Source organism: Cherax quadricarinatus, chromosome 18, assembly GCF_038502225.1.
Source record: "Cherax quadricarinatus isolate ZL_2023a chromosome 18, ASM3850222v1, whole genome shotgun sequence".
Taxonomy (NCBI): domain Eukaryota; kingdom Metazoa; phylum Arthropoda; class Malacostraca; order Decapoda; family Parastacidae; genus Cherax; species Cherax quadricarinatus.
The window spans coordinates 20,368,981-20,391,582 of NC_091309.1; the positions used below are offsets into that span (position 1 = coordinate 20,368,981).

A 22,602-nucleotide genomic window follows, 5' to 3' on the forward strand; every position below is an offset into this window, starting at 1 on the left:
TGTCGTCAGGCCGATTTCCCTCAACCTTTCTTCGTAGGACAATCCCCGTAGCTCTGGGACTAGTCTTGTTGCAAACCTTTGCCCTTTCTCTAATTTCTTGACGTACTTGACTAGGTGTGGATTCCAAACTGGTGCTGCATACTCCAGTATGGGCCTGACGTAAATGGTATACAGAGTCTTAAAGGAATCCTTACTGAGGTATCGGAACGCTATCCGTAGGTTTGCCAGGCGCCCGTATGCTGCAGCAGTTATCTGATTGATGTGCGCCTCAGGAGATATGCTCGGTGTTATACTCACCCCCAGATCTTTTTCCTTGAGTGAGGTTTGCAGTCTTTGGCCATCTAAACTATATTGTGTCTGCGGTCTTCTTTGCCCTTCCCCAATCTTCATGACTTTGCATTTGGCAGGGTTAAATTCAAGAAGCCAGTTGCTGGACCAGGCTTGTAGCCTGTCCAGGTCTCTTTGTAGTCCTGCCTGATCCTCATCCGATTTGATTCTTCTCATTAACTTTGCATCATCTGCAAACAAGGACACTTCTGAGTCTATCCCTTCCGTTATGTCGTTCACATATACCAAGAACAGCACAGGTCCTAGGACTGACCCCTGGGAACCCCGCTTGTCACAGACGCCCACTCTGACACCTCGTCGCGTACCATGACTCGTTGTTGCCTCCCTGTCAGGTATTCTCTGATCCATTGCAGTGCCTTTCCTGTTATGTGTGCCTGATCCTCTAGCTTTTGCAGTAACCTCTTTTGAGGAACTGTGTCGAAGGCCTTCTTGCAGTCCAAAAATATGCAGTCGATCCACCCCCCTCTCTCTCTTGTCTTACTTCTGTCACCTTGTCATAAAACTCTAGTAGGTTTGTGACACAGGATTTTCCTTCCCTGAAACCGTGCTGGTTGTCAATTATACACTTGTTTCTTTCCAGGTGCTCCACAACTCTCCTCCTGATGATCTTCTCCATGACCTTGCATACTATACACGTTAGTGATACAGGTCTGTAGTTTAGTGCCTCATGTCTGTCTCCCTTTTTAAAAATTGGGACTACATTTGCCATTTTCCATACCTCAGGGAGTTGCCCAGTTTCAAATGTGTTGAAGATCTTTGTTAATGGCTCACACAATATCTCTGCTCCCTCTTTAAGGACCCATGGAGAGATGTTGTCTGGTCCCACCGCCTTTGAGGTGTCAAGTTCGCATAGCAGCTTCTTCACCTCCTCCTTGGTTATATGTACCTCATCCAGCACTTGCTGGTGTGCCCCCCTGTTCTGATTTCCTGGAATCCTACTGGTTTCCACTGTAAATACCTCTTTAAATCTTGTGTTGAGCTCCTGACATACTCTTGGTCGTTTCTTGTGAATTCCCCATCACCCTTCCTCAGTCTGATTACCTGGTCCTTGACTATTGTTTTCCTCCTGATGTGGCTGTACAACAGCTTCGGGTCAGTCTTTACTTTTGATGCTATGTCATTTTCATATTGTCTCTGAGCCTCCCTTCTTATCTGTGCATATTCGTTTCTGGCTCTTCGGCTAATTTCTTTATTTTCCTGAGTTCTCTGTCTTCTGTACCTTTTCCATTCTCTAGTACACCTAGTTTTTGCCTCCCTACACCTTTGGGTGAACCAAGGACTCGTTCTGTTCTTCCCATTATTTCTGTTTCCCTTGGGAACAAACCTCTCCCCTGCCTCCTTGCATTTTGTTGCCACATAGTCCATCATTTCTTGTACTGGTTTTCCTGTCAGTTCCCTCTCCCACTGAATGTCTTGAAGGATGTTCCTCATGCCTGAGTAGTTCCCCCTTTTGTAGTTTGGTTTTTCCCAGCCTATTCCTGCTACTTTCTCCACTTGGAGCTCAACTATGAAGTCGAAGCACAGAACCACATGATCACTAGCTCCCAGGGGCCTTTCATACATGATACCCTCGATGTCCGAACTACTCAAGGTGAATACAAGGTCCAGTCTTGCTAGTTCATCCTCTCCTCTCTCTCTGGTAGTGTCTCTAACATGTTGATGCATGAGGTTTTCCAGTACCACATCCATCATCTTGGCTCTCCATGTTTCGGGACCCCCATGGGGCTCCAGGTTTTCCCAGTCAATCTCCTTGTGATTGAAATCACCTATAACTAGTAACTTTGCTCCCCCCATGTGTGCTCTCCTGGCCACCTCGGCTAGTGTGTCGATCATTGGTCTGTTGCTCTCATCGTATTCTTCTCTTGGCCTCCTGCAGTTCTGTGGTGGGTTGTACATTACTGCAATTATCACCTTATGTCCCTCAGTCTGGATTGTTTCTACTAAGTAGTCCCTTTCGCCCGTGCCATCCATTCCTTTCATTTTCTGTGTGTGTGTGTGTGTGTGTGTGTGTGTGTGTGTGTGTGTGTACTCATCTAGTTGTACTCACCTAATTGAGGTTGCAGGGGTCGAGTCCAAGCTCCTGGCCCCGCCTCTTCACTGGTCGCTACTAGGTCACTCTCCCTGAACCATGAGCTTTATCGTACCTCTGCTTAAAGCTATGTATGGATCCTGCCTCCACTACATCGCTTCCCTAAATATTCCACTTCCTGACTACTCTGTGGCTGAAGAAATACTTCCTAACATCCCTTTGATTCATCTGTGTCTTCAGCTTCCAACTGTGTCCCCGTGTTGCTGTGTCCAGTCTATGGAACATCCTGTCTTTGTCCACCTTGTCAATTCCTCTCAGTATTTTGTAAGTCGTTATCACGTCCCCCCTATCTCTCCTGTCCTCCAGTGTCGTCAGGTTGATTTCCCTTAACCTCTCCTCATAGGACATACCTCTTAACTCTGGGACTAGTCTTGTTGCAAACCTTTGCACTTTCTCTAGTTTCTTTACGTGCTTGGCTAGGTGTGGGTTCCAAACTGGTGCCGCATACTCCAATATGGGCCTAACGTACACAGTGTACAGGGTCCTGAACGATTCCTTATTAAGATGTCGGAATGCTGTTCTGAGGTTTGCCAGGCGCCCATATGCTGCAGCAGTTATTTGGTTGATGTGCGCTTCAGGAGATGTGCCTGGTGTTATACTCACCCCAAAATCTTTTTCCTTGAGTGATGTTTGTAGTCTCTGGCCCCCCTAGACTGTACTCCGTCTGCGGTCTTCTTTGCCCTTCCCCAATCCTCATGACTTTGCACTTGGTGGGATTGAACTCCAGGAGCCAGTTGCTGGACCAGGTCTGCCAGATCCCTTTGTATTTCTGCCTGGTCTTCGATCGAATGAATTCTTCTCATCAACTTCACGTCATCTGCAAATAGGGACACCTCGGAGTTTATTCCTTCCGTCATGTCGTTCACAAATACCAGAAACAGCACTGGTCCTAGGACTGACCCCTGTGGGACCCCGCTGGTCACAGGTGCCCACTCTGACACCTCGCCACGTACCATTACTCGCTGCTGTCTTCCTGACAAGTATTCCCTGATCCATTGCAGTGCCTTCCCTGTTATCCCTGCTTGGTCCTCCAGTTTTTGCACTAATCTCTTGTGTGGTACTGTGTCAAACGCCTTCTTGCAGTCCAAGAAAATGCAATCCACCCACCCCTCTCTCTCTTGTCTTACTGCTGTCACCATGTCAAAGAACTCCAGTAGGTTTGTGACACAGGATTTCCCGTCTCTGAAACCATGTTGGCTGCTGGTGATGAGATCATTCCTTTCTAGATGTTCCACCATTCTTCTCCTGACAATCTTTTCCATGATTTTGCATGCTATACATGTCAGTGACACTGGTCTGTAGTTTAGTGCTTCATGTCTGTCTCCTTTTTGAAAGACTGGGACCACATTTGCTGTCTTCCATGCCTCAGGCAATCTCCCTGTTTCGATAGATGTATTGAATATTGTTGTTAGGGGTACACATAGCGCCTCTGCTCCCTCTCTCAGGACCCATGGAGAGATGTTATCTGGCCCTATTGCCTTTGAGGTATCTAGCTCACTCAGAAGCCTCTTCACTTCTTCCTCGGTTGTGTGTACTGTGTCCAGCACATGGTGGTGTACCCCACCTCTCCGTCTTTATGGAGCCCCTTCTGTCTCCTCTGTGAACACTTCTTTGAATCTCTTGTTGAGTTCCTCACATACTTCACTGTCATTTCTTGTTGTCTCTCCTCCTTCCTTCCTTAGCCTGATTACCTGGTCCTTGACGGTTGTTTTCTTCCTGATGTGGCTGTATAACAGCTTCGGGTTAGATTTGGCTTTTGCTGCTATGTCGTTTTCATATTGACGTTGGGCCTCCCTTCTTATCTGTGCATATTCGTTTCTGGCTCTACGACTGCTCTCCTTATTCTCCTGGGTCCTTTGCTTTCTATATTTCTTCCATTCCCTAGCACACTTGGTTTTTGCCTCCTTGCATCTTTGGGTGAACCATGGGCTCATCCTGGCTTTTTCATTATTCCTGTTACCCTTGGGTACAAACCTCTCCTCAGCCTCCTTGCACATTGTTGCTACATATTCCATCATCTCATTAACTGGCTTCCCTGCCAGTTCTCTGTCCCACTGAACCTCATTCAGGAAGTTCCTCATTCCTGTGTAGTCCCCTTTCCTGTAGTTTGGTTTCATTTGTCCTGGCCTTCCTGCTTCCCCCTCCACTTGTAGCTCTACTGTGTATTCGAAGCTCAAAACCACATGATCACTGGCCCCAAGAGGTCTTTCATATGTGATGTCCTCAATATCTGCACTACTCAAGGTGAATACTAAGTCCAGTCTTGCTGGTTCATCCTCTCCTCTCTCTCTTGTAGTGTCCATTACGTGTTGGTACATGAAGTTTTCCAGTACCACCTCCATCATCTTAGCCCTCCATGTATCTTGGCCCCCATGTGGCTCCAAGTTCTCCCATTCGATCTCCTTGTGGTTAAAGTCGCCCATGATCAGGAGCTTTGCCCTGCATGCATGAGCTCTTCTGGCCACTGCAGCCAGTGTGTCAACCATCGCTCTATTAAACCCAGTTAACCTCCAAAAAACTATTAAATATAATTAGCCCAAACATCAGCCACTTGAACCAAGCTGAAAATTTAAAGAGTATGTCTTAAATACATTAAACTTCCGCCGATCTTCATGAGAGTCCTTCACAAGATAACAGAAGTGTAACACAAAACTATCACTCGCAACACTCCAGTAGAAAACTAAGTGAGAATAAGTACGAAGAGTGATTATAAATCTTCAGCATTTCTTGAGGTTTAACAGTAGTGAACACTATATATAAAATCGCTTAAAATTAACTCTAGAAAAAAAAAGGAAAATGTATGGTGATACCGACAAGATGTGGACAAAGACATGTGCAGTTCAGAACGTTTATTAAAGGAAACGTTTCGCTACGAGTAGCTTCAGTCCTGACAGAGACAATAACATACACCTCGTTCTTACTTGTCTCTGTATCAGGACTGAAGATGTCACTCGTGGAGAAACGTTTCCTATAATAACTGTCCTGAACTGTACACAAGTGACCCTTTGTAGATGAATGGTTCAGAGAACCGACATGTTGATAAATTAGACACATGTGCAACTCTTGGGTATCTTTATTGAGGAAACGTTTCGCCACGCAGTGGCTTCATCAGTCCATACGCAGGAGAAACTTGAAGAACAGGAGGAGAATGAGGTAATCAGTCCCTCAACCTTGAGTCGATGTGTTCAGTCCATCAATCTTGAGTAGAATACGGCAGATGAGCGGAGAAGCAGCTTATAAACCGTATGGCAGGAGAGGTGCAGCAGTCATAGGTCGTGTCACATTTGTTCAATGTGGAAGTAGGTCGTGCCCAAGAATTAGGCAAGCGAAGAATTCCTAAGTATTAAGATCCCAAGAAGTTGCAGTGTCTGACAGAATTGTAGATGAATGGTTCAGAGAACCGACATGTTGATAAATTAGACACATGTGCAACTCTTGGGTATCTTTATTGAGGAAACGTTTTGCCACACAGTGGCTTCATCAGTCCATACGTAGGAGAAACTTGAAGAACAGGATTGATGGATTGATGGACTGAACACATCGACTCAAGGTTGAGGGACTGATTACCTCATTCTCCTCCTGTTCTTCAAGTTTCTCCTACGTATGGACTGATGAAGCCACTGTGTGGCGAAACGTTTCCTCAATAAAGATACCCAAGAGTTGCACATGTGTCTAATTTATCAACAAGTGACCCTCAACAACAACAAATAAATTTATAATTTAAAGTGTGATAATACAGCATGTTATTTGACAATATTAAAAATGCACTAAGTTTCATGGAAATCCACCTACTGCTACACTGGCACAGACTCCCTAGGAAAAAAAATGGTTTCAAGGGCGTAACGCCTAACGCAGACAGACACAAGTATGCGAAAATAACACTTTATTTGTCCAACGTTACGCTCTAGTTTTTGTAAGGACTTGGAAAACCTCTACTCAAGAGCCAAATGTTGTGCAAATAAAGGATTTTTTAAATAGTTGAGTTTTTTTAAGTGTACACGAAAATTTTTCATTTAGACAGCTTTAATGTGCTTAATTGTTTTAAGTTTCATTTAAATGGTAAGAAACGTTCTCTAAATATTGCTAGTAACAAATAAATGACGATAGCTTAATTAAAATAATGAGGAGGTCATTAGAACACAGCTTCTACCTGACTGAGAATACGTAATGATGTTCTGGATGACCGAGGTTAAAGTTGCTTACTAAAATTATTTTACTAGATTCATTATTTACCTATTTCAAGCTGCAATTAACCGCTTAATTTTTATTGCACATACTACCTACATAGTTAATATAATCTACCTAAAACCAGATCGTAATGTAGTATTTTCCCAAGGGAATTGAGGAGCGGAAAAGGATGAGCTTGCAAAAAAAGTTCTTTCTCCCTCATTTTTCTAGTTAAATAAAAGTAGTGAGCATCATACCAGAAGAGGCAGCAGGACAAGAGTAGAAAATGTTGGTGCAGGAGGGGGCATGCATGGTGATTGGTTTACTTACTAGTGTCGAAGTTCTGGCGGTAGAGGTTGAGCTCCTCTTCGGTCATTACCTCCGTCAGAATGCTGGATGACGAGGACGAGGAATGGGGACGTAAGAACGGGTCCTGGTGAGTGGTGGGCTGAGGGCTAGGGGTTGGTTGGGGGGACGTAGGGTGGTGGGCACTAGTGGCAGTGGCCGGGGTAGGCGCAGGGGGCAGCAAAAGGGCACGTTCCCATTTCAGAGCTTCTATTACTCTTTTCCATCCCGAGACTTTAGTTTTGGGTACTGGTTGTGTATCTGTATTGAGTAGGTCTGTACCCACTGATTTACTGCGTGAGCGGACCATGGTATGGGCAGATCGAGGCTTACCTTTGTGTGTGGGCCGATGGCTGAGCAGCAGAAGGCTCTCTTCAGACCCGTGATGTGATAAGTCTCCGGCGCCGCCGTCGCCGTCATCGTCTAGATGCAAATCAGAGTCCGACAAGTGAACTGGACACAGTCCCAGCCCTGAGCGACGAGCTTCTAGTGTTTCCTGAAGGTGGCGATGCATTTCTTGGAGGGTCTGCAGCTCTTCCAAATAGTGAACTCGTCGCTGCAAGCGAGTATTTTGTTCTCGAAGTTCACCAAGTTGTTCCATCATACGACACAGATTATCGAGGTGATCCAGGCCTACCTTGGTATTCACTACACCACCCACAGTAGCAGGTGGCCGCGAGGGGCTGCGATGTTCAGAACGCACTTGCAGCGCATCTTCTTGTGGGAGCTGTCCTGGGCCTTCCTTCTGTGAAAGCCCTTCCTTTTGTACCTGAGGAACCCGACCGGGGCTTTCCTTTGGTGCATGTAATGGCCGCCCCGGACCTTCTTTCTGTACTTGAGGAAGTGATAACATAAAATCCAAAAACTCGCGTTCTGTTTGTAAGGCCGCAGATATACCTTCGCCCTCTACAGGCACATCTATCATGCTGAAGTCAAAGGTGGTGAGACGGGAATCAGGGTCAGGGCTGGGCGACACACTCGGGCACGAGTCTGAGTCTTGGTAACGCCGTTGAGCTGAAGGCTGCAACAACGGTGAGCCTCTGGGACTGGCTGATATTAAGAAATCCTGCGACATCTTCCTGTTGTCGTCGTCATCTGTGATGCTCAAGCCACCGTCAGCGTCCCCCGACTGCAAAATCTCTTGGGAATCTTGTTCCTGTTCCTCCTGCTGTTGTTGAGGGTCCTGCTCCTGAGAAAGAGGTTGGGGTGTAAGGTCCCGGGTGGGCGTCCCGGGTGGCACTCCATCCTGCAGGAATTGTTCACTCATCACATGTAACACACGCTCACACCGCCAGACCTGCTGGCACTGTGAGGTATTGGGCACGCTTGCCTGTTGCTGCTGTGGCGCCCTCTGCCCGGCTCTCTGCTGCCCCCCACCTTGCCGGCACCCACCTTTGCTGCCCCTCCCTCAATGCCTCCCCCCACAACACCCTCAGGTTCGCAGCCGTCACTGTGCCACTAAATATACGATGAGTCTGGCCGCCTCAGCACCTGCCGACAGTGACGACATCAAGTTTATTCAAGAGCCGCACCAGATGCAATATAAACAAATAATGCAACTGATGTTTGAGTCAGCGTCAGTACCCTCAGAAAATGGAACCTGTAGAATAAAAAGCAAGAGCAGTTGTTGGTCTGAGTCAATGTCAAGTCAATCAGGAGAGTTAATGCTTTAGGGTGAAGGCTGACAGTAAGTCTCTTAACACCTGTTGCTCTGAGTCAGCGTCAAATCTCTGAGGAGAGCGGAACCTGCAGAGTGAAGACTGATAGCACGTCTCCTCACAGCCATTGGTTATGGTCACAAACACCTACTCCAGAAAGCCCTACCTGTTTCATAATACAATTATTATTAAAACACATCCACAATGTAGTGGAGGATATTTCACTCCCCCGGCAGGGAGGAGTAGGCTAAGCGACAGGGAGGGATAGGTTAAGCGGCAGGGAGGGATTGGTTAAGCGGCAGGGAGGGATAGGTTAAGCGACAGGGAGGGATAGGTTAAGGGGCAGCTATAATAAGTTAAAGAGCAGGGAATGATAAGACAAGAAGAATGATAAGTTAAGGGGCAGGAACGTAGACAACAGTAATAAAACAAATAAAAAATAGAGGCGCTAAACCCGTAGGGGGCCAAAGAGCTCCTAGGAAATAGGAGGAAGGGTCAAGTTCCTTAGATTAAAAGGCCTCTCATAGTTACCTTGAGGAGTAAGGTTAAGGAGCTTCCTTCTGCCTCACATTTCACGATGGTTTCTCACCTCTGATTATGAGTTATTGTTATTATTATTATTATTATTATTATTATTATTATTATTATTATTATTATTATTATTATTATTATTATTATTATTATTATTATAATTATTGTTATTATTATTATTATTATTATTATTATTATTATTATTATTATTATCATTATTATTATTATTATTGTAGACCGTCATTTAACACAGTAGTTACGGTCCTGACAATGCCGTGGTAGTTAAAACCGTGTTAGACAAACTGAAGAACTTATGGGAAAAATAGGGTTACGTTCCTGGGAGCCCCCAAAACGCCAAGCAATTTTTTTTTAGACCAACAGATCTTACAAAAGTGAATATGTAATTGTAGTTCATTGTCGTGAGGTATTATGTTGTTTTTACTGCTTAAAATTACAAATGCAACAGAAATAATAGTATTTCTTACCTTAAATTGTGGGTACTGGTGTTTGTGGATGATTGTGAAGAGTGGAGAGTTATACTGTGGCCCTACTGGGCTGAGGTGGATGGTAGAGGTTCTGGTACTGAGGCCGATGGTTGTACAGGAGTGTGCATAAATCAGTCAAGTCAGTCAGTCAAGTCAGTAAGTCAGTAAATCAGTCAGTCATCACATAAACTAATATATACTCATATATACCTAGCGGAGGATGGTCCTACACACGTATGAACCCAAGGGTTGGACAAGGATGGTGGGAGTGGTGGAGGGTGCAGCAAATCTTCAATAGTGCTATAAGCAAAATGTGCCAAAACAAAACCGTGTTAAACGATGGTCTACTGTATTATTATTATTATTATTATTATTATTATTATTATTATTATTATTATTAGTTGTTGTTGTTGTTGTTGTTGTTAATATTAACTAGTAATGATAAGATCAACGATATAAAATAACAAAGTCGACGTCGTCGTTGTGTTCTTGGAGAGAGATATCAGAATATTTCAGGTTGTTAAATGTAGCTGTTGTAATGGATACTGAATGAAAAATAGGAAACGAATGATAATTGTTGGTGGGAAAGAGATTTTAAGATAAATAATGTTACACGATATCAAGTAATAATACAATCAGTAATAATATTTACTTATAATGAAGACAAGTACTTACAATAAATAATGTACTTATAATAAATAATGCTACCTACGTTTATACATCCAACCTCCCTCATACAATATAACCATTAAAGAAACGGACATGAAATGTAATTATGCATGAAGAAGGAAGCGGTGTGTTTGACGTGTGACGTCATGGACGTGAAGCCTTTAGTAAGGAGCGTACTCTGAGTCAGGCTGAGGGGAGGAAAAAACAAATCCACACCAGAATACTCATGCATACACACGTGCGTAAACACAAAAGCACACATACGTGTGCACACAAAGGCATGCGCGCACACACACGTCACAGACTAAGAACTCACTAGGTTTTTGTAATGAGGAATTTCAGTAGGAGAGACCCTTACTAGCGGAACACTGAGGGTTCAACTATAAAGAAACGAGAGTTTACACTAGACCTTTAGTTCAACTAGCTTCTATTGCTATAGTCGGTCACTTTTTTATGCATTATCTGGCACAATTTGTTTCAGGGTAACATCCAATTTATTACAATAAAGGCGCTCAATTTTTATTTTTACAGCTGTAAAGCAAATGATAGGCTGGAGTACAAGAATATCTAAAACAAGAGATGCTAAGCCAAATATAATTATATTTAAGGCAATTGTACTGACTTGTCAAAGACCAGGCTGCAAATATGGAGGTACCTGGGTGTTAGCCGACTGGTGTGGATCGCATCCCGGGTGTGGCAGTTTATATTAAACACGGCTGGGCTTTGAAATGAGCTGAGGTAGGATAACAGCTCTTAGCCTGTAAAAAATTGTGTAAAAAAAAAAAAACAGAAGATTAAGCCTGCTCCACACGAATTAGTTTTTCATGAAATACATTAAACAATAAACACTAAGCATTAACAATTCCCTTCTAATGCAGATGAAATTGCACTCTTAAAGAATGTACACAGAACTATCGTTACCATGTTTATTGAAACATCTAAATTATTGGGAATGCCTAAAATCTCTGCACTACCCGAAACACAGGAAAGAAAGAAATAATTATTTATACCTGGACAACACTGGAAGGAATGGTTACTTATCTGCACACTGCAACTACTTCTTACGAGAGTAAGAAGCACGACAAACGGTGTAAAATATCTCATTAAAATAAGTTTTTAATAGATAATTCGACACCATCCCTTCAAATGTAAGGGTAATTACTAATACGCCCCTAGCTGTTTCTGACTAACCAGGCTGTGTGTCTTCGTCGGTCTGTGTGTAGCGATCACCAATAGTTCGAGTGACCAGAATATCAACCAAAAGGCCTGGTCTAAGACGAGGATACTGGGGGGGGGGGGGGATGAGCCACGAAATAATTAACATATAAACCTGTCGATGCAAACTGGGATTTCCCACTATCGTCAAAATAATTAACTGTATAAACTTGACGTCGCGAGGGCTGGAATTCTCATCTGCGTAGCAGCAGACGAGCACCGTACCCCTTGGACCGCTAATGCTAAAGGTCTTTACAACTCCAACTAAAGATCACAATCTTAACTTATGCTAAGGTGCACCATCTTACTCAAACTGAAGTTCACCTCTTGTACCCACGTGCATACCCATGTCCTCACACACACACACACACACACACACACAGAGTCTCGACCCCTGCAACCACAATTAGGTGAGTACACACACACACACACACTAATATACATACATACATATATATATATATATATATATATATATATATATATATATATATATATATATATATATATATATATATATATATATATATATATATATATATATATATATATATATATATATATATAATATATATATATATATATATATATATATATATATATATATATATACATATATATATATTACACACACATATATATATATATATATATATATATATATATAAATATTACACATATATAATATATATATATATATATATATATATATATATATATATATATGTATATATATATATATATATATATATATATATATATATATATATATATATATATATATATATATATATATATATATATATATAATATAGGGAGGTACCACCTCTAGAACTGTCGTAGGGACCCTCATCCTCAGAGAAAAGAATAAACTTGCTTCAGGGAAAACTTAAGGTTCTCCCTGAAGCTGTTTGAGAATTTTCTCCTACCACCCCCTATATTTCAAGTATGTTTTATTTAAAGACAAAATACATTGGTGGCCTGGTGGTTAACGCTCTCGCTTCACACGGTGAGGGCCTGGGTTCGATTCCCAGCCAGAGTAGAAACATTGGACGTGTTTCTTTCCACCTGTTGTCTATGTTCCCCATCAGTAAAATGGGTACCTGGGTGTTAGTCGACTGGTGTGGGTCGCATCCTGGGACACTGACCTAAGGAGGCCTGGTCACAGACCGGGCCGCGGGGGCGTTGACCCCCGGAACTCTCTCCAGATAAACTCCAGATATATATATATATATATATACACGCACGCACAAATGTGTACACTGAATTATAAATTAATGATAATTTTTTTCTCTCTCCAGGAGTTACACATCGAGGAATTTATACTAACAGCCTTCTCTAATACATTAGTGTATATCCAGAGGGGTGCCTTAATGTTGGAAAAAGGTTTCTAATCTATAGAATTTGAGTGCCTTCCCCTTCCTCGGAATCAACCTGATTACCTCCCATTCCCAAGGTGTTTATGGGCCTGACGCCTCCTCATGAATATATTAATTATCCATGTTAAATGTTACTTACCACCTTGCCTCTACCACAATAGCTCCTTAGCTTAAAATTGAGATCACATACTCCACCTGTAAATGTGTGTATTCTATTTCACTGATACTAATCCATGACCTCTTACCATTTCTTAAAATGCGAATCATTCCATTTGTGAATCAGCAGGGCCTTCGGCTGAAATATGTTTAGATAGTTTTTAACAGTAATCACTTTTTTTTAGTATTAGCAAGTTTATGCATGTAGTGTGCGGCGTGATAGGTTATCTCGCAGCTCTAACTTCAATATAATCAATGCGTACTTGGGGTACTACAATATGTCCCTCGTAGCCAGTGGTAAGCCGCCCTTTACGGTATCTCATTATTGTTGATTAACTATAAGTAAATAGAAACTAATTCACGTTAACCTAACTATGAATAACAAATACTAAATTTTTGTAATCAAGAAAAAGCTCTGAGTTCGAAAACGCCGTCCTGTTTGAAGGACAGGAAGACGAGAGACAGTAACGCTTACAAAAGAGAAACTCCAGCCTTGTTGGAACCAACCCTTTAAAACTCCTGTGGCGAATGTGCCACCAGTGGAATACTTAACGATATCCTCATCGCCCTAATAGTCTCGCAGTTCAAGCCAATAGATTATATTATCTAGTGCAATAAATACATCATGTGATATAGGAATCCAACCCTGCATGATAGGTGTTAGGTAAACACAGTTCTTGCTCTAACTCAAGAACAATATAATCACGGCTAAGCAATTGTTTTCGTTCGAATATCGGAAAATACACACCATTAAAGGTTTATGGTGTTTGGTGGAGACGTGGGGTGGTTGCACTAAATCCCCAGTGTTTACCCAGGCCCGGCCAGTGACAGTCTGCCTGGCTCGACGCCACTGAAGTTTTACCATGCAGGAAAAACACCCACGACCCTTCACATTTGAATAACTTTACCATGGAGAGCTTTAGTCCTAGTCCAGTTATCTGGTATCACTTTTTTATTGGGTTTTGATTATTTCATATTACACTAAGCTCTGTTATTATTATTATTATTATTATTAAAACTTTAAGCCATCACATTGATGATGATGATCCCATAGTGTGTTTTTTTTATGGCGTCAGCACACCGAATGAATTAATTAAAGATGTGATTTGACAACTGTCCATGACGGACCGAAACGTCGCCCCAAGGTTCCTTTAGTAAGTACGAGTTACTTGTGAATTGTTCCAGACATGGCATTGTGACTTTACATTAACGTGAATCACCTCAGTGACATCACAAAAACTACTAATACAAATATAATAGTGATTCCTAGTGAGAGAACAGATGAACATTCGGTAGCGTAACATCCACTTGGGTAGCAATTAGTTAAACAAGATATATTTAGAGCAAGTAAGGATGTATTAACATAACAAAGTGTAAACGAGACCATAAATCTTAACAGCGAGTAGCAAGAGAACATTAAAAGAGCTATATGCAATACTACAGTATACTTGATCAAATTGATCAAACCACTGGCCAACAGTGGTTTCGGTTCACTTTTAAAAACATGTGTTTCTAACTAATTTTGAGATGGTGAATTCAAATCTGAGCTTAATTTTCCTCCAGCACATACCGTTTCTGTGAAACAGAACCAACTACTGCTGGACACTGGTGCGGGAAAACGATACTGAACACAAGCAAAAATAAAAAAAAAGCGTGAAAACTGTGATGTAAACATACTTCTATGACTTGAAATTTCTACTACTTTTGTTTTGCATATACACTCCTGAAGGGAGGTCGCTACCAGGCGACAGTCAGCGCCTGCGTAAGCTATAGCGAAGTCATCCACATATGTGACGACCAAATATGTGATGGAAGAACGGAAGGTAGTTCATTTATAGCCAAGAGAAAAAGGGTAGTACTAAGGACACAACCTTGCAGGATTCCCTCGGCCTGAACAAAGTCTGAGGAATGTGAGGCGCCAACATGGACTCGAAAATGTCTTTCAGATAAGAAAGCAGCTAGGAAGGTCGGTAGATTACCACAGAGGCCTAAGGAGTGGGCCCGGGCTAAGATGTTATACCTAAAAGTGGTTTCATATGCCTTCTGGAGATCAAACAAGACTGCTAGGACGGAGTGTTTATTAGCAAATCCACTTCACACATACATATCTAAGTGGAGGGAGGGGTCCAAAGTAGAGCGGCCCTTGCAGAAGCCATATTGGGGAGGAGGAAGACCATTGGGAATCTCCATATACAATATCAGACATCTGTTCACCAATCGTTCCATCACCTTGCAGACTACACTAGTCAGAGCAATGGGACGATAGTGAGAGGTATCAAGCCCCGAAGTAACTGGTTTGCGAAACGGTAGTACAATGGCAGATTTCCATTGTTGAGGGAGAACCCCTCACGTCCAAACAAGATTAAAAAGATGCAGAAGGACTGTAAGGGCTGTAGAATGTAGATGTTGTAGCATACGGATATATCATCAGACCCAGCTGCCGATGACTTGCAAGCGGAACGCGTGGATTCTAGCTCTAAGAGAGTAAATTAGTTTAATATCTTTATTATGCACTACATACCCATCCTGTGGGCGGTAGTCAAAAGATTACAGAGCTACATGTGCCCGTGCAGGAGCACGGGCACATGCAGGAGACAACCAAGGCATGCATGTCTGAGAATGCCTGCCTGAGGTTTGAGGAATAGAACGTGATGCTGCAGTCAAAACAAAGGTCGAAAACTGGTGCATCAGCTCATCAACAGAGGACGAAGATGGACCCCCCCCAAAAAGCGGTAAGATGAGAGTACAAGTCCACAATTCGCTCGCCCAAATTGCCAATGGGGGCTACGAGGCAGTCGGGAATACGTAGTAGAAGTAAGAACAATAGAAAAGTGATCACTGCCGTACAAATCCGGGAGAATAGACCAAGCATAATCAAGGGCAATTGGCGAGGAACAGATAGAAAGATAGATGCAAGAGAGAGACTCAGTGCGAGTCAAAATAGGTGGAAGCACCCGTATTTAAAACATAAAGAGGATGAGAAGTGAGAAGAGTTTCCAACAGATCACCACGAGAGTCACAATGGGACCCTCTCCCAAGATGATGATTAGTGTTAAAATCACCTAACAACTAGATGAGTGGCGGCAGAGGAGAAATCAAGGATGCAACATCTGAGATACAGAATGCACGGGAAGGGGAGAGATATAGAGAGCAAACTGCATACCACCTGTGCAAATAAATACGGGCTGCAGTATAGTGCAGCTGAGAACAAACAAAGACCTGTTGAAACGGTATACCAACGCATACAAGAAGCGAACTCTCATTAAAAGTTTCATCAGAAAAGGGATCAGAAGAACGCACCAGCACATAGCCTGAAACGGGATGGATAACCACTGAACGAACTTTAGCCTCTTGTAATCCGACACATCCTGAGGAAAAGTGGGAGAGCAACATCTGGAGCTCTCCCCGATTACTCCTGAGGCCACGAATATTCCATTGTAAATAAGTCATTATTCACAAAGATGGGTATGCCAACAATGAGAAGGGATAAAATCTATGGGCTAGTAGGGTCAGTGAAGTCAATGTGTGGAGGCAATGGAAAGCGTGTAAGCAAGGAGGAATCGGAATGCTGTGAAGGAAAAGATTGCTGCAACGGTTGTGAAAAATAAGAAGGGGCATAAGGAGTGCACTGGTGGTAGCATAAAGTGTTTCAGCAGACAAGGAAGATGCCGATACCATGACTTCAGACAAGTGAGATAGAGCAAGTAGAGATCGGGGAGACTATGGAGGGAACCAAAGAGGTCTGAGAGGAGAGGGGAGTATGAACTTGGAGAGATGCTCTGGCAAGGACAGAAGAGTCCTGCAGTGGAACAGGAAAGGAAGGAAGCTGGAAGGGGATTGGGGAAAAAGTATGGAGGGGCACATGAGAAGAGAGGACCACACGAGGGGAACTGTTGGGGAATTGTAAGCACCGGAGAAATGTGAAGAGACTTGGACTTAAGAAACAGGTTCAACTTCGCAGGTGATAGACGTGAAGAAGGTGCAAGCGTGTGAGGCCTAGCAGACTGAGAAACTAGTGGGAGAGATGAAGAAGTAGGAAAAGGTAAGGAGGTAGGGGTTTCAGAGGGTAAAACCGCAAAACAATTAGAGACAGGGGTGATCCCGGAAGACATGGCACCCCAGGAGCTGGTAGGTGGGGAGTATTGCCAAGGTTGGAGGTCTCCTAGCTACTCGAGAATGAGGAACATGAGGAAGATTCACCTGAAGGCGGAGCCGAGAGACAGCCATAACATAAGATCTTCGCTCACCTTAAGACAACGGATTTCACGTTCATTATGACAGACCTGACATTGGCGGGAAAAAGAAGGATGAGTTTCACTGCAATTAAGACAAATGGGGGGAAGACTGCAAGATGTATCGGCATGATCCGTAGCACGGCAGACCTGCACTCTGCCGCAGACCTGCAGTATTTAGCTGCATGTCCGAAGCGCCAACAATTTCGACACTGTTGGAGTGTATGGACCACTTTCCGGGCCTCTAGGCAATGTCCGCTACATAAACAAAGATAGTCAGAGGTTAAGTGGGCGATGTTATTGGGAAAGCACCGCCCGCGAGTGGGCAGGACATGTGTATCCATTTTGAGAATCAGGGCCTGAAGGGCTAATTGCTCTAAAATATCGTCTCCGCAAGACAGAAAATCACACTGTACAATGGTAAGCAGTAAGACCACTGTACCACTGTACCACTGCAAGAACTGAGAGTAGTGTGCTTGTGAACTGTGATAGGAATGTTTCAATTGAAGTAAGATGGAAAAGATCATGATCTTGATCTGCATTCTGAACTGTAACGATGTGTGCACCGCTCTGTAGAGCATGAAAGGATATATTTTGGCCAGCGTGTCGTAAAAGAACTTTACCAATACTGTGGTCTGAGAGATAATCAGTTGGAGATGTCGGTTGTAGCAAAAAAGAATTTGGTCCACTGTGTAATTGAAAACATGGTGCGTAAAGGAAGAGGGTGTTATGTAGGTCGTTTCTGGGTGGAATGAGCAGAAATCGAAGAACCGTTGTCAGCAAATAGTGTGGAAAGTTCAGGCGGAGGACCATGGCCGGCCCGACCTGAGGCAGGTGGGCAATCCGAAAACCGTCGCACTGTATTTGGGGAAGCTGGACGCCTAGTTAAAGGCGTGCAAGAGGCAGAGGCACTACAAGAAACAGGAGGAGCCTTGACACCTGGAGCAGGTGACAAAGTGTCACAAGCAGGAGGTACAAGGGTATGGGAAAAATCTGGAGAATGGTCCAATAACTAAGCCGGGTCAGAACAGGATGCGGTAACAAAAAAGGGCCTGGGAAGAGGAGGGGTTGTCACGGAATGAAGTCTCCATGATGGAAAGAAGGAAATGAAAAAAAGAAGAGGGACAACAGAGAGACAGTTATTTGAAGGCATGAAAGGGCCGTAAGTTCCCCCTCTCATCCAAGAGGACCTCGAGACTGCCAGTAGTGCAGATGCAGCATGGAACCCATACCATACCCTACCTTTCACACCAGTAAACCAGCGCTCGGGGATAGCAACCTCACATCTACCGAGCCATCTCAGTGGACAAAAGAGAGGGCGGTCGGAAACCTGCCACATACTTCCTTCAGCTGTAACCTCCCAGTACCCACAGGCAGCCTATGGAGATACACCCATCACCTGCAGGGCAGCCCACTTCACCTCCTGGAAATCCGGGAAGGAAGCAGGGCGTCCCCAGATGATCCAGATTCCACGGGAAGCTACACCACTCCTGAGGAACCCCACTGAAAGGGATGAACCCCGGCACACTTCTCCCCACCTAGAAACCATAATGCTAGAGGGGAGGACCCCAGAGGCTACAAACGGGATGAGAAAAAGGGAGGGATGGGAGGGGGGAAGGGAAAGGGAGGATGGGATAGGGAAGGGAGGATTGGGGGGTAATCAGGTTTGGTCTGAGGAAGGAGACCAAATGGTTTAAATCTTCAGGCCAAGAGCCTCTTCACCATGCCAAGGAGCCTCCCTTGAAGAGGCTTTATTAAATTATTATAAACTTATCTAAAATATATTTAGTTGGATTAGGCTAAATTAAATTGTGTTTGTTATAATAAGGTTAGGTAAGTTTACTATGGTCCTTTTGGTACAAAATTATTAGAAAGGACTTAATTTTAAATGAGTTTTGCTAATTGACCAGTTTTACTTATTTGGCACCACACACACACACACACACACACACACACACCTGCCTCGGTGGGAGACGGCCGACTTGTTAAATATATATATATATATATATATATATATATATATATATATATATATATATATATATATATATATATATATATAAGTAGTACCGGAGGCGGCTGAGCGGTCCCTTCTACAGAGCGGTCTCTCCTCTCAGCGGTCCCTTCTACAGAGCGGTCTCCTCCTGAAAGGGCTGCGGCTGAGTGGCTCCTTTTCACACCTATGTGCTAATGACCTTTTTCACACCTATGTGCTAATGACCTTTTTCACACCTATATGCTAATGACCTTATCCCCGCCCACGACCCCCGCCCACGACCCCCGCCCACGACCCCTGCCCACGACCCCCGCCCACGACCCCCACCCGCGCCCCCCGCGCCCCCACCCGCGCCCCCCAGCCCTCGCGCCCCCCCGCCCGTCGCGCCGACCCACCGGCCCCGCCGCGCCCTCGCGCCCCGCCCGTGCCCCTCGCGCCCTGCGCCTTCTGCTGCGCCTTCTGCAGCGTCGTCCAGATCGCCCCGCTCCCCGAATTTTTTTTCCGATTTTTTCAAATTTTTTTTTAATTTCTTGTGCTCTCCTCGAATCAAGTTTTTGAGGTTCCCCCCTCCCACTTTCACCTCCATCCCAATTTTTTTTTCTCGATAATACAAAGACTCCAATTCCTCGGATCAAGTTTTCTCGATAATACCAAGACTCCATCTCCTCGGATCAAGTTTTTTGGATTCCCCCCACTTTCACCCCCATCCCAAATTTTTTCGAATTTTTTTTCTGGATAATACGAAAGACTCCATCTCCTTGGATCAAGTTTTCTCGATAATACCAAGTCTCCATCTCCTTGGATCAAATTTTTTGGATTCCACCCACTTTCACCCCATCCCAAATTTTTTCGAATTTTTTTTTCTGGATAATACGAGACTCCATCTCCTCGGATCAAAGTTTTTGGATTTCCCCCCTCTCAGGGTAAGCATTCAAATGAACTCCTCCTATGGGGCATGGTACTTTCTCTTACTACAGGTCTAAACAAGTGTGACGTCAGTATTCCTCTCATTAAAGTTAAATGAACTAAAAAGTGTGTTTACTCGGCGGTCAGTGACGTCACGTTATGACCTCACACATACAGGCTGAATCTTGTCGACTTCCCCCTATGTCAGTGACGTCACGCGATGACCCCACACACACAGGCTGAATCTTGTCGACTTCCCCCCCTACACATTTCATGTACAACATAGGGAAAACATTTTCACTCTTAACCCAGGTTAATCCAAATAATTTCACATTTTTTTCGTTAATACCCACAACAATCCACAATTTCTTTACAACACAAGTCTAGACATTTTTCTCGTTTTAACTATTTCATCTCAGGTCACTCCCCACGAAGTAACCTTCTCTCTCTCCTCCGCCCCACCCTCCCGAACCCTCATACTCCAACCAACACCTCACAATTTTCACTCATAACCCCCAATTTTTCTCGTTTTAACTATTTCATCAGAAAGTCACCACAACACTTATAACCACTTTTCGATAAATTCACTAGTCACAATTTTACATATTACGAAGTTAATACGCACACACACCTCACTTTACTTTGAACACCTTCAAAACATTCTCATAAATCATTTGAATACTCACAAAAATACCTTTGAACATTTCCAAACAACACTGAAACACTTCCAAGACAACATTTTGAATACTCCCAAATAAGATTTCACAGCTCTAATTTATCTACACTTACACATTTCATTAAATTACAACTCATCCCCCCAAACTCCTCCAGACTTCACAACATTATCACAAAAACTAACTCAAACACTTTACTTTGAACATCACCAAAAAACACCATCAATTGCCTTTAAATACTCCAAAAACATCATTCGAACACCCCCAAAATCACCTCTGAATACTCTCAGAACACCTTCATAAGTACTCTTGCACATCATTTGAACACCTTCAAAAACACCTTTGAACATTTCCAAACAACACTGAAACACTTCCAAAACACCATTTGAGTACTCCCAAATACACCACTGAATACTACTAAAACACCACTGAATACACTCAAAACACCACCAAAATCACCATAAACTAAGATCAACACCCACATCCCACAACACCCACAACCCACAAAACCCACAACACCCACAACCCACAACACCCACACCCCACAATTTTTTCTCGTTTTAACTAATTTCATCAGAAAAAGGCACAACAACAACCCACTTATAGCATCTTTTTCGGTATCTCTAGTTCGACAACAACACCCACAACACCCACATCCCACAACACCCACAACCCACAACACCCATAACACCCACACCCCACAATTTTTTCTCGTTTTAACTAATTTCATCAGAAAAAGGCACAACAACAACCCACTTATAACATCTTTTTCGGTATCTCTAGTTCGACAACAACACCCACAACACCCACATCCCACAACACCCACAACCCACATCACCCACACCCCACAATTTTTTTCTCGTTTTAACTAATTTCATCAGAAAGTCACAACAACAACAACCCACAACTTATAATCACACCTTTGAATAACCACAAAACACCATTTGAGTACTCCCAAATACACCACTGAATACTACTAAAACACCACTGAATACACTCAAAACACCACCAAAATCACCATAAACTAAGATCAACACCCACATCCCACAACACCCCACAACCCACAACACCCACATCACCCACAACCCACATCACCAACAACCCACAATTTTTTCTCGTTTTAACTAATTTCATCAGAAAAAGTCACAAAAACAACCCACTTATATCATCTTTTTTGGTATCTCTAGTTCGACTACATTACCCACAACCCTCATCAATTACCAATTTATTCACAATTTTTTTCCCCTTCTTTTTACTGAATCTTAAATGTAATACACATTTCCTCTTTACATTACTAAAATTCTAATAAAATCCTCTCCATACCCATGTCCTTGTATCCACATAAATTGATATTATACTCGCATCAACTAATCTCACTACCCAACTATTGCGACATGTTTCAACACCCTCCATTCTTTTCCAATATATCATAACTTTTCAATTCTATAATTTCTTTTTAAAATATTCACACATTACCTTTATTTTCAGTAAAATCCCCCCATATTTCATTAAATTTCTAATACAACCCTCCCCATACCCCTCTCCATCTCACCCGCATTTCTTCACATCCACTCACCCATCTCCCAACACACCTCTTCTGAACACACACAAAAATCACGTTTCACATCCACAAATGCATCTCATCACCCATCTCAAATCCACTAAAATCACTGTAACCAAGATATTCACAAAACTCTATGACCACCTAACACACACACACACACACACACACACACACACACACCTAACCTA

At 43.2% G+C, this 22,602-nt stretch overlaps 1 protein-coding gene across 5 annotated transcripts in view; it reads right to left on the bottom strand.

Annotated features, from left to right (window-relative positions):
- Positions 1-22,602, bottom strand: part of LOC128689431 (microtubule-associated protein futsch) — a 151,569-nt gene that overhangs the window by 112,510 nt on the left and 16,457 nt on the right. For 3 of the 5 annotated variants that reach the window (XM_070086320.1, XM_070086319.1, XM_053777728.2), the window contains one exon: positions 6,935-8,440. In XM_070086320.1, coding sequence (XP_069942421.1) covers positions 6,935-8,216 — 1,282 coding nt within the window. In that variant the 5' untranslated portion in view covers positions 8,217-8,440. Of the gene's footprint in view, positions 1-6,934; positions 8,441-10,947; positions 11,051-22,602 lie in introns of all 5 variants that reach the window. The other 2 variants (XM_053777727.2, XM_070086321.1) reach the window with 2 other exon arrangements.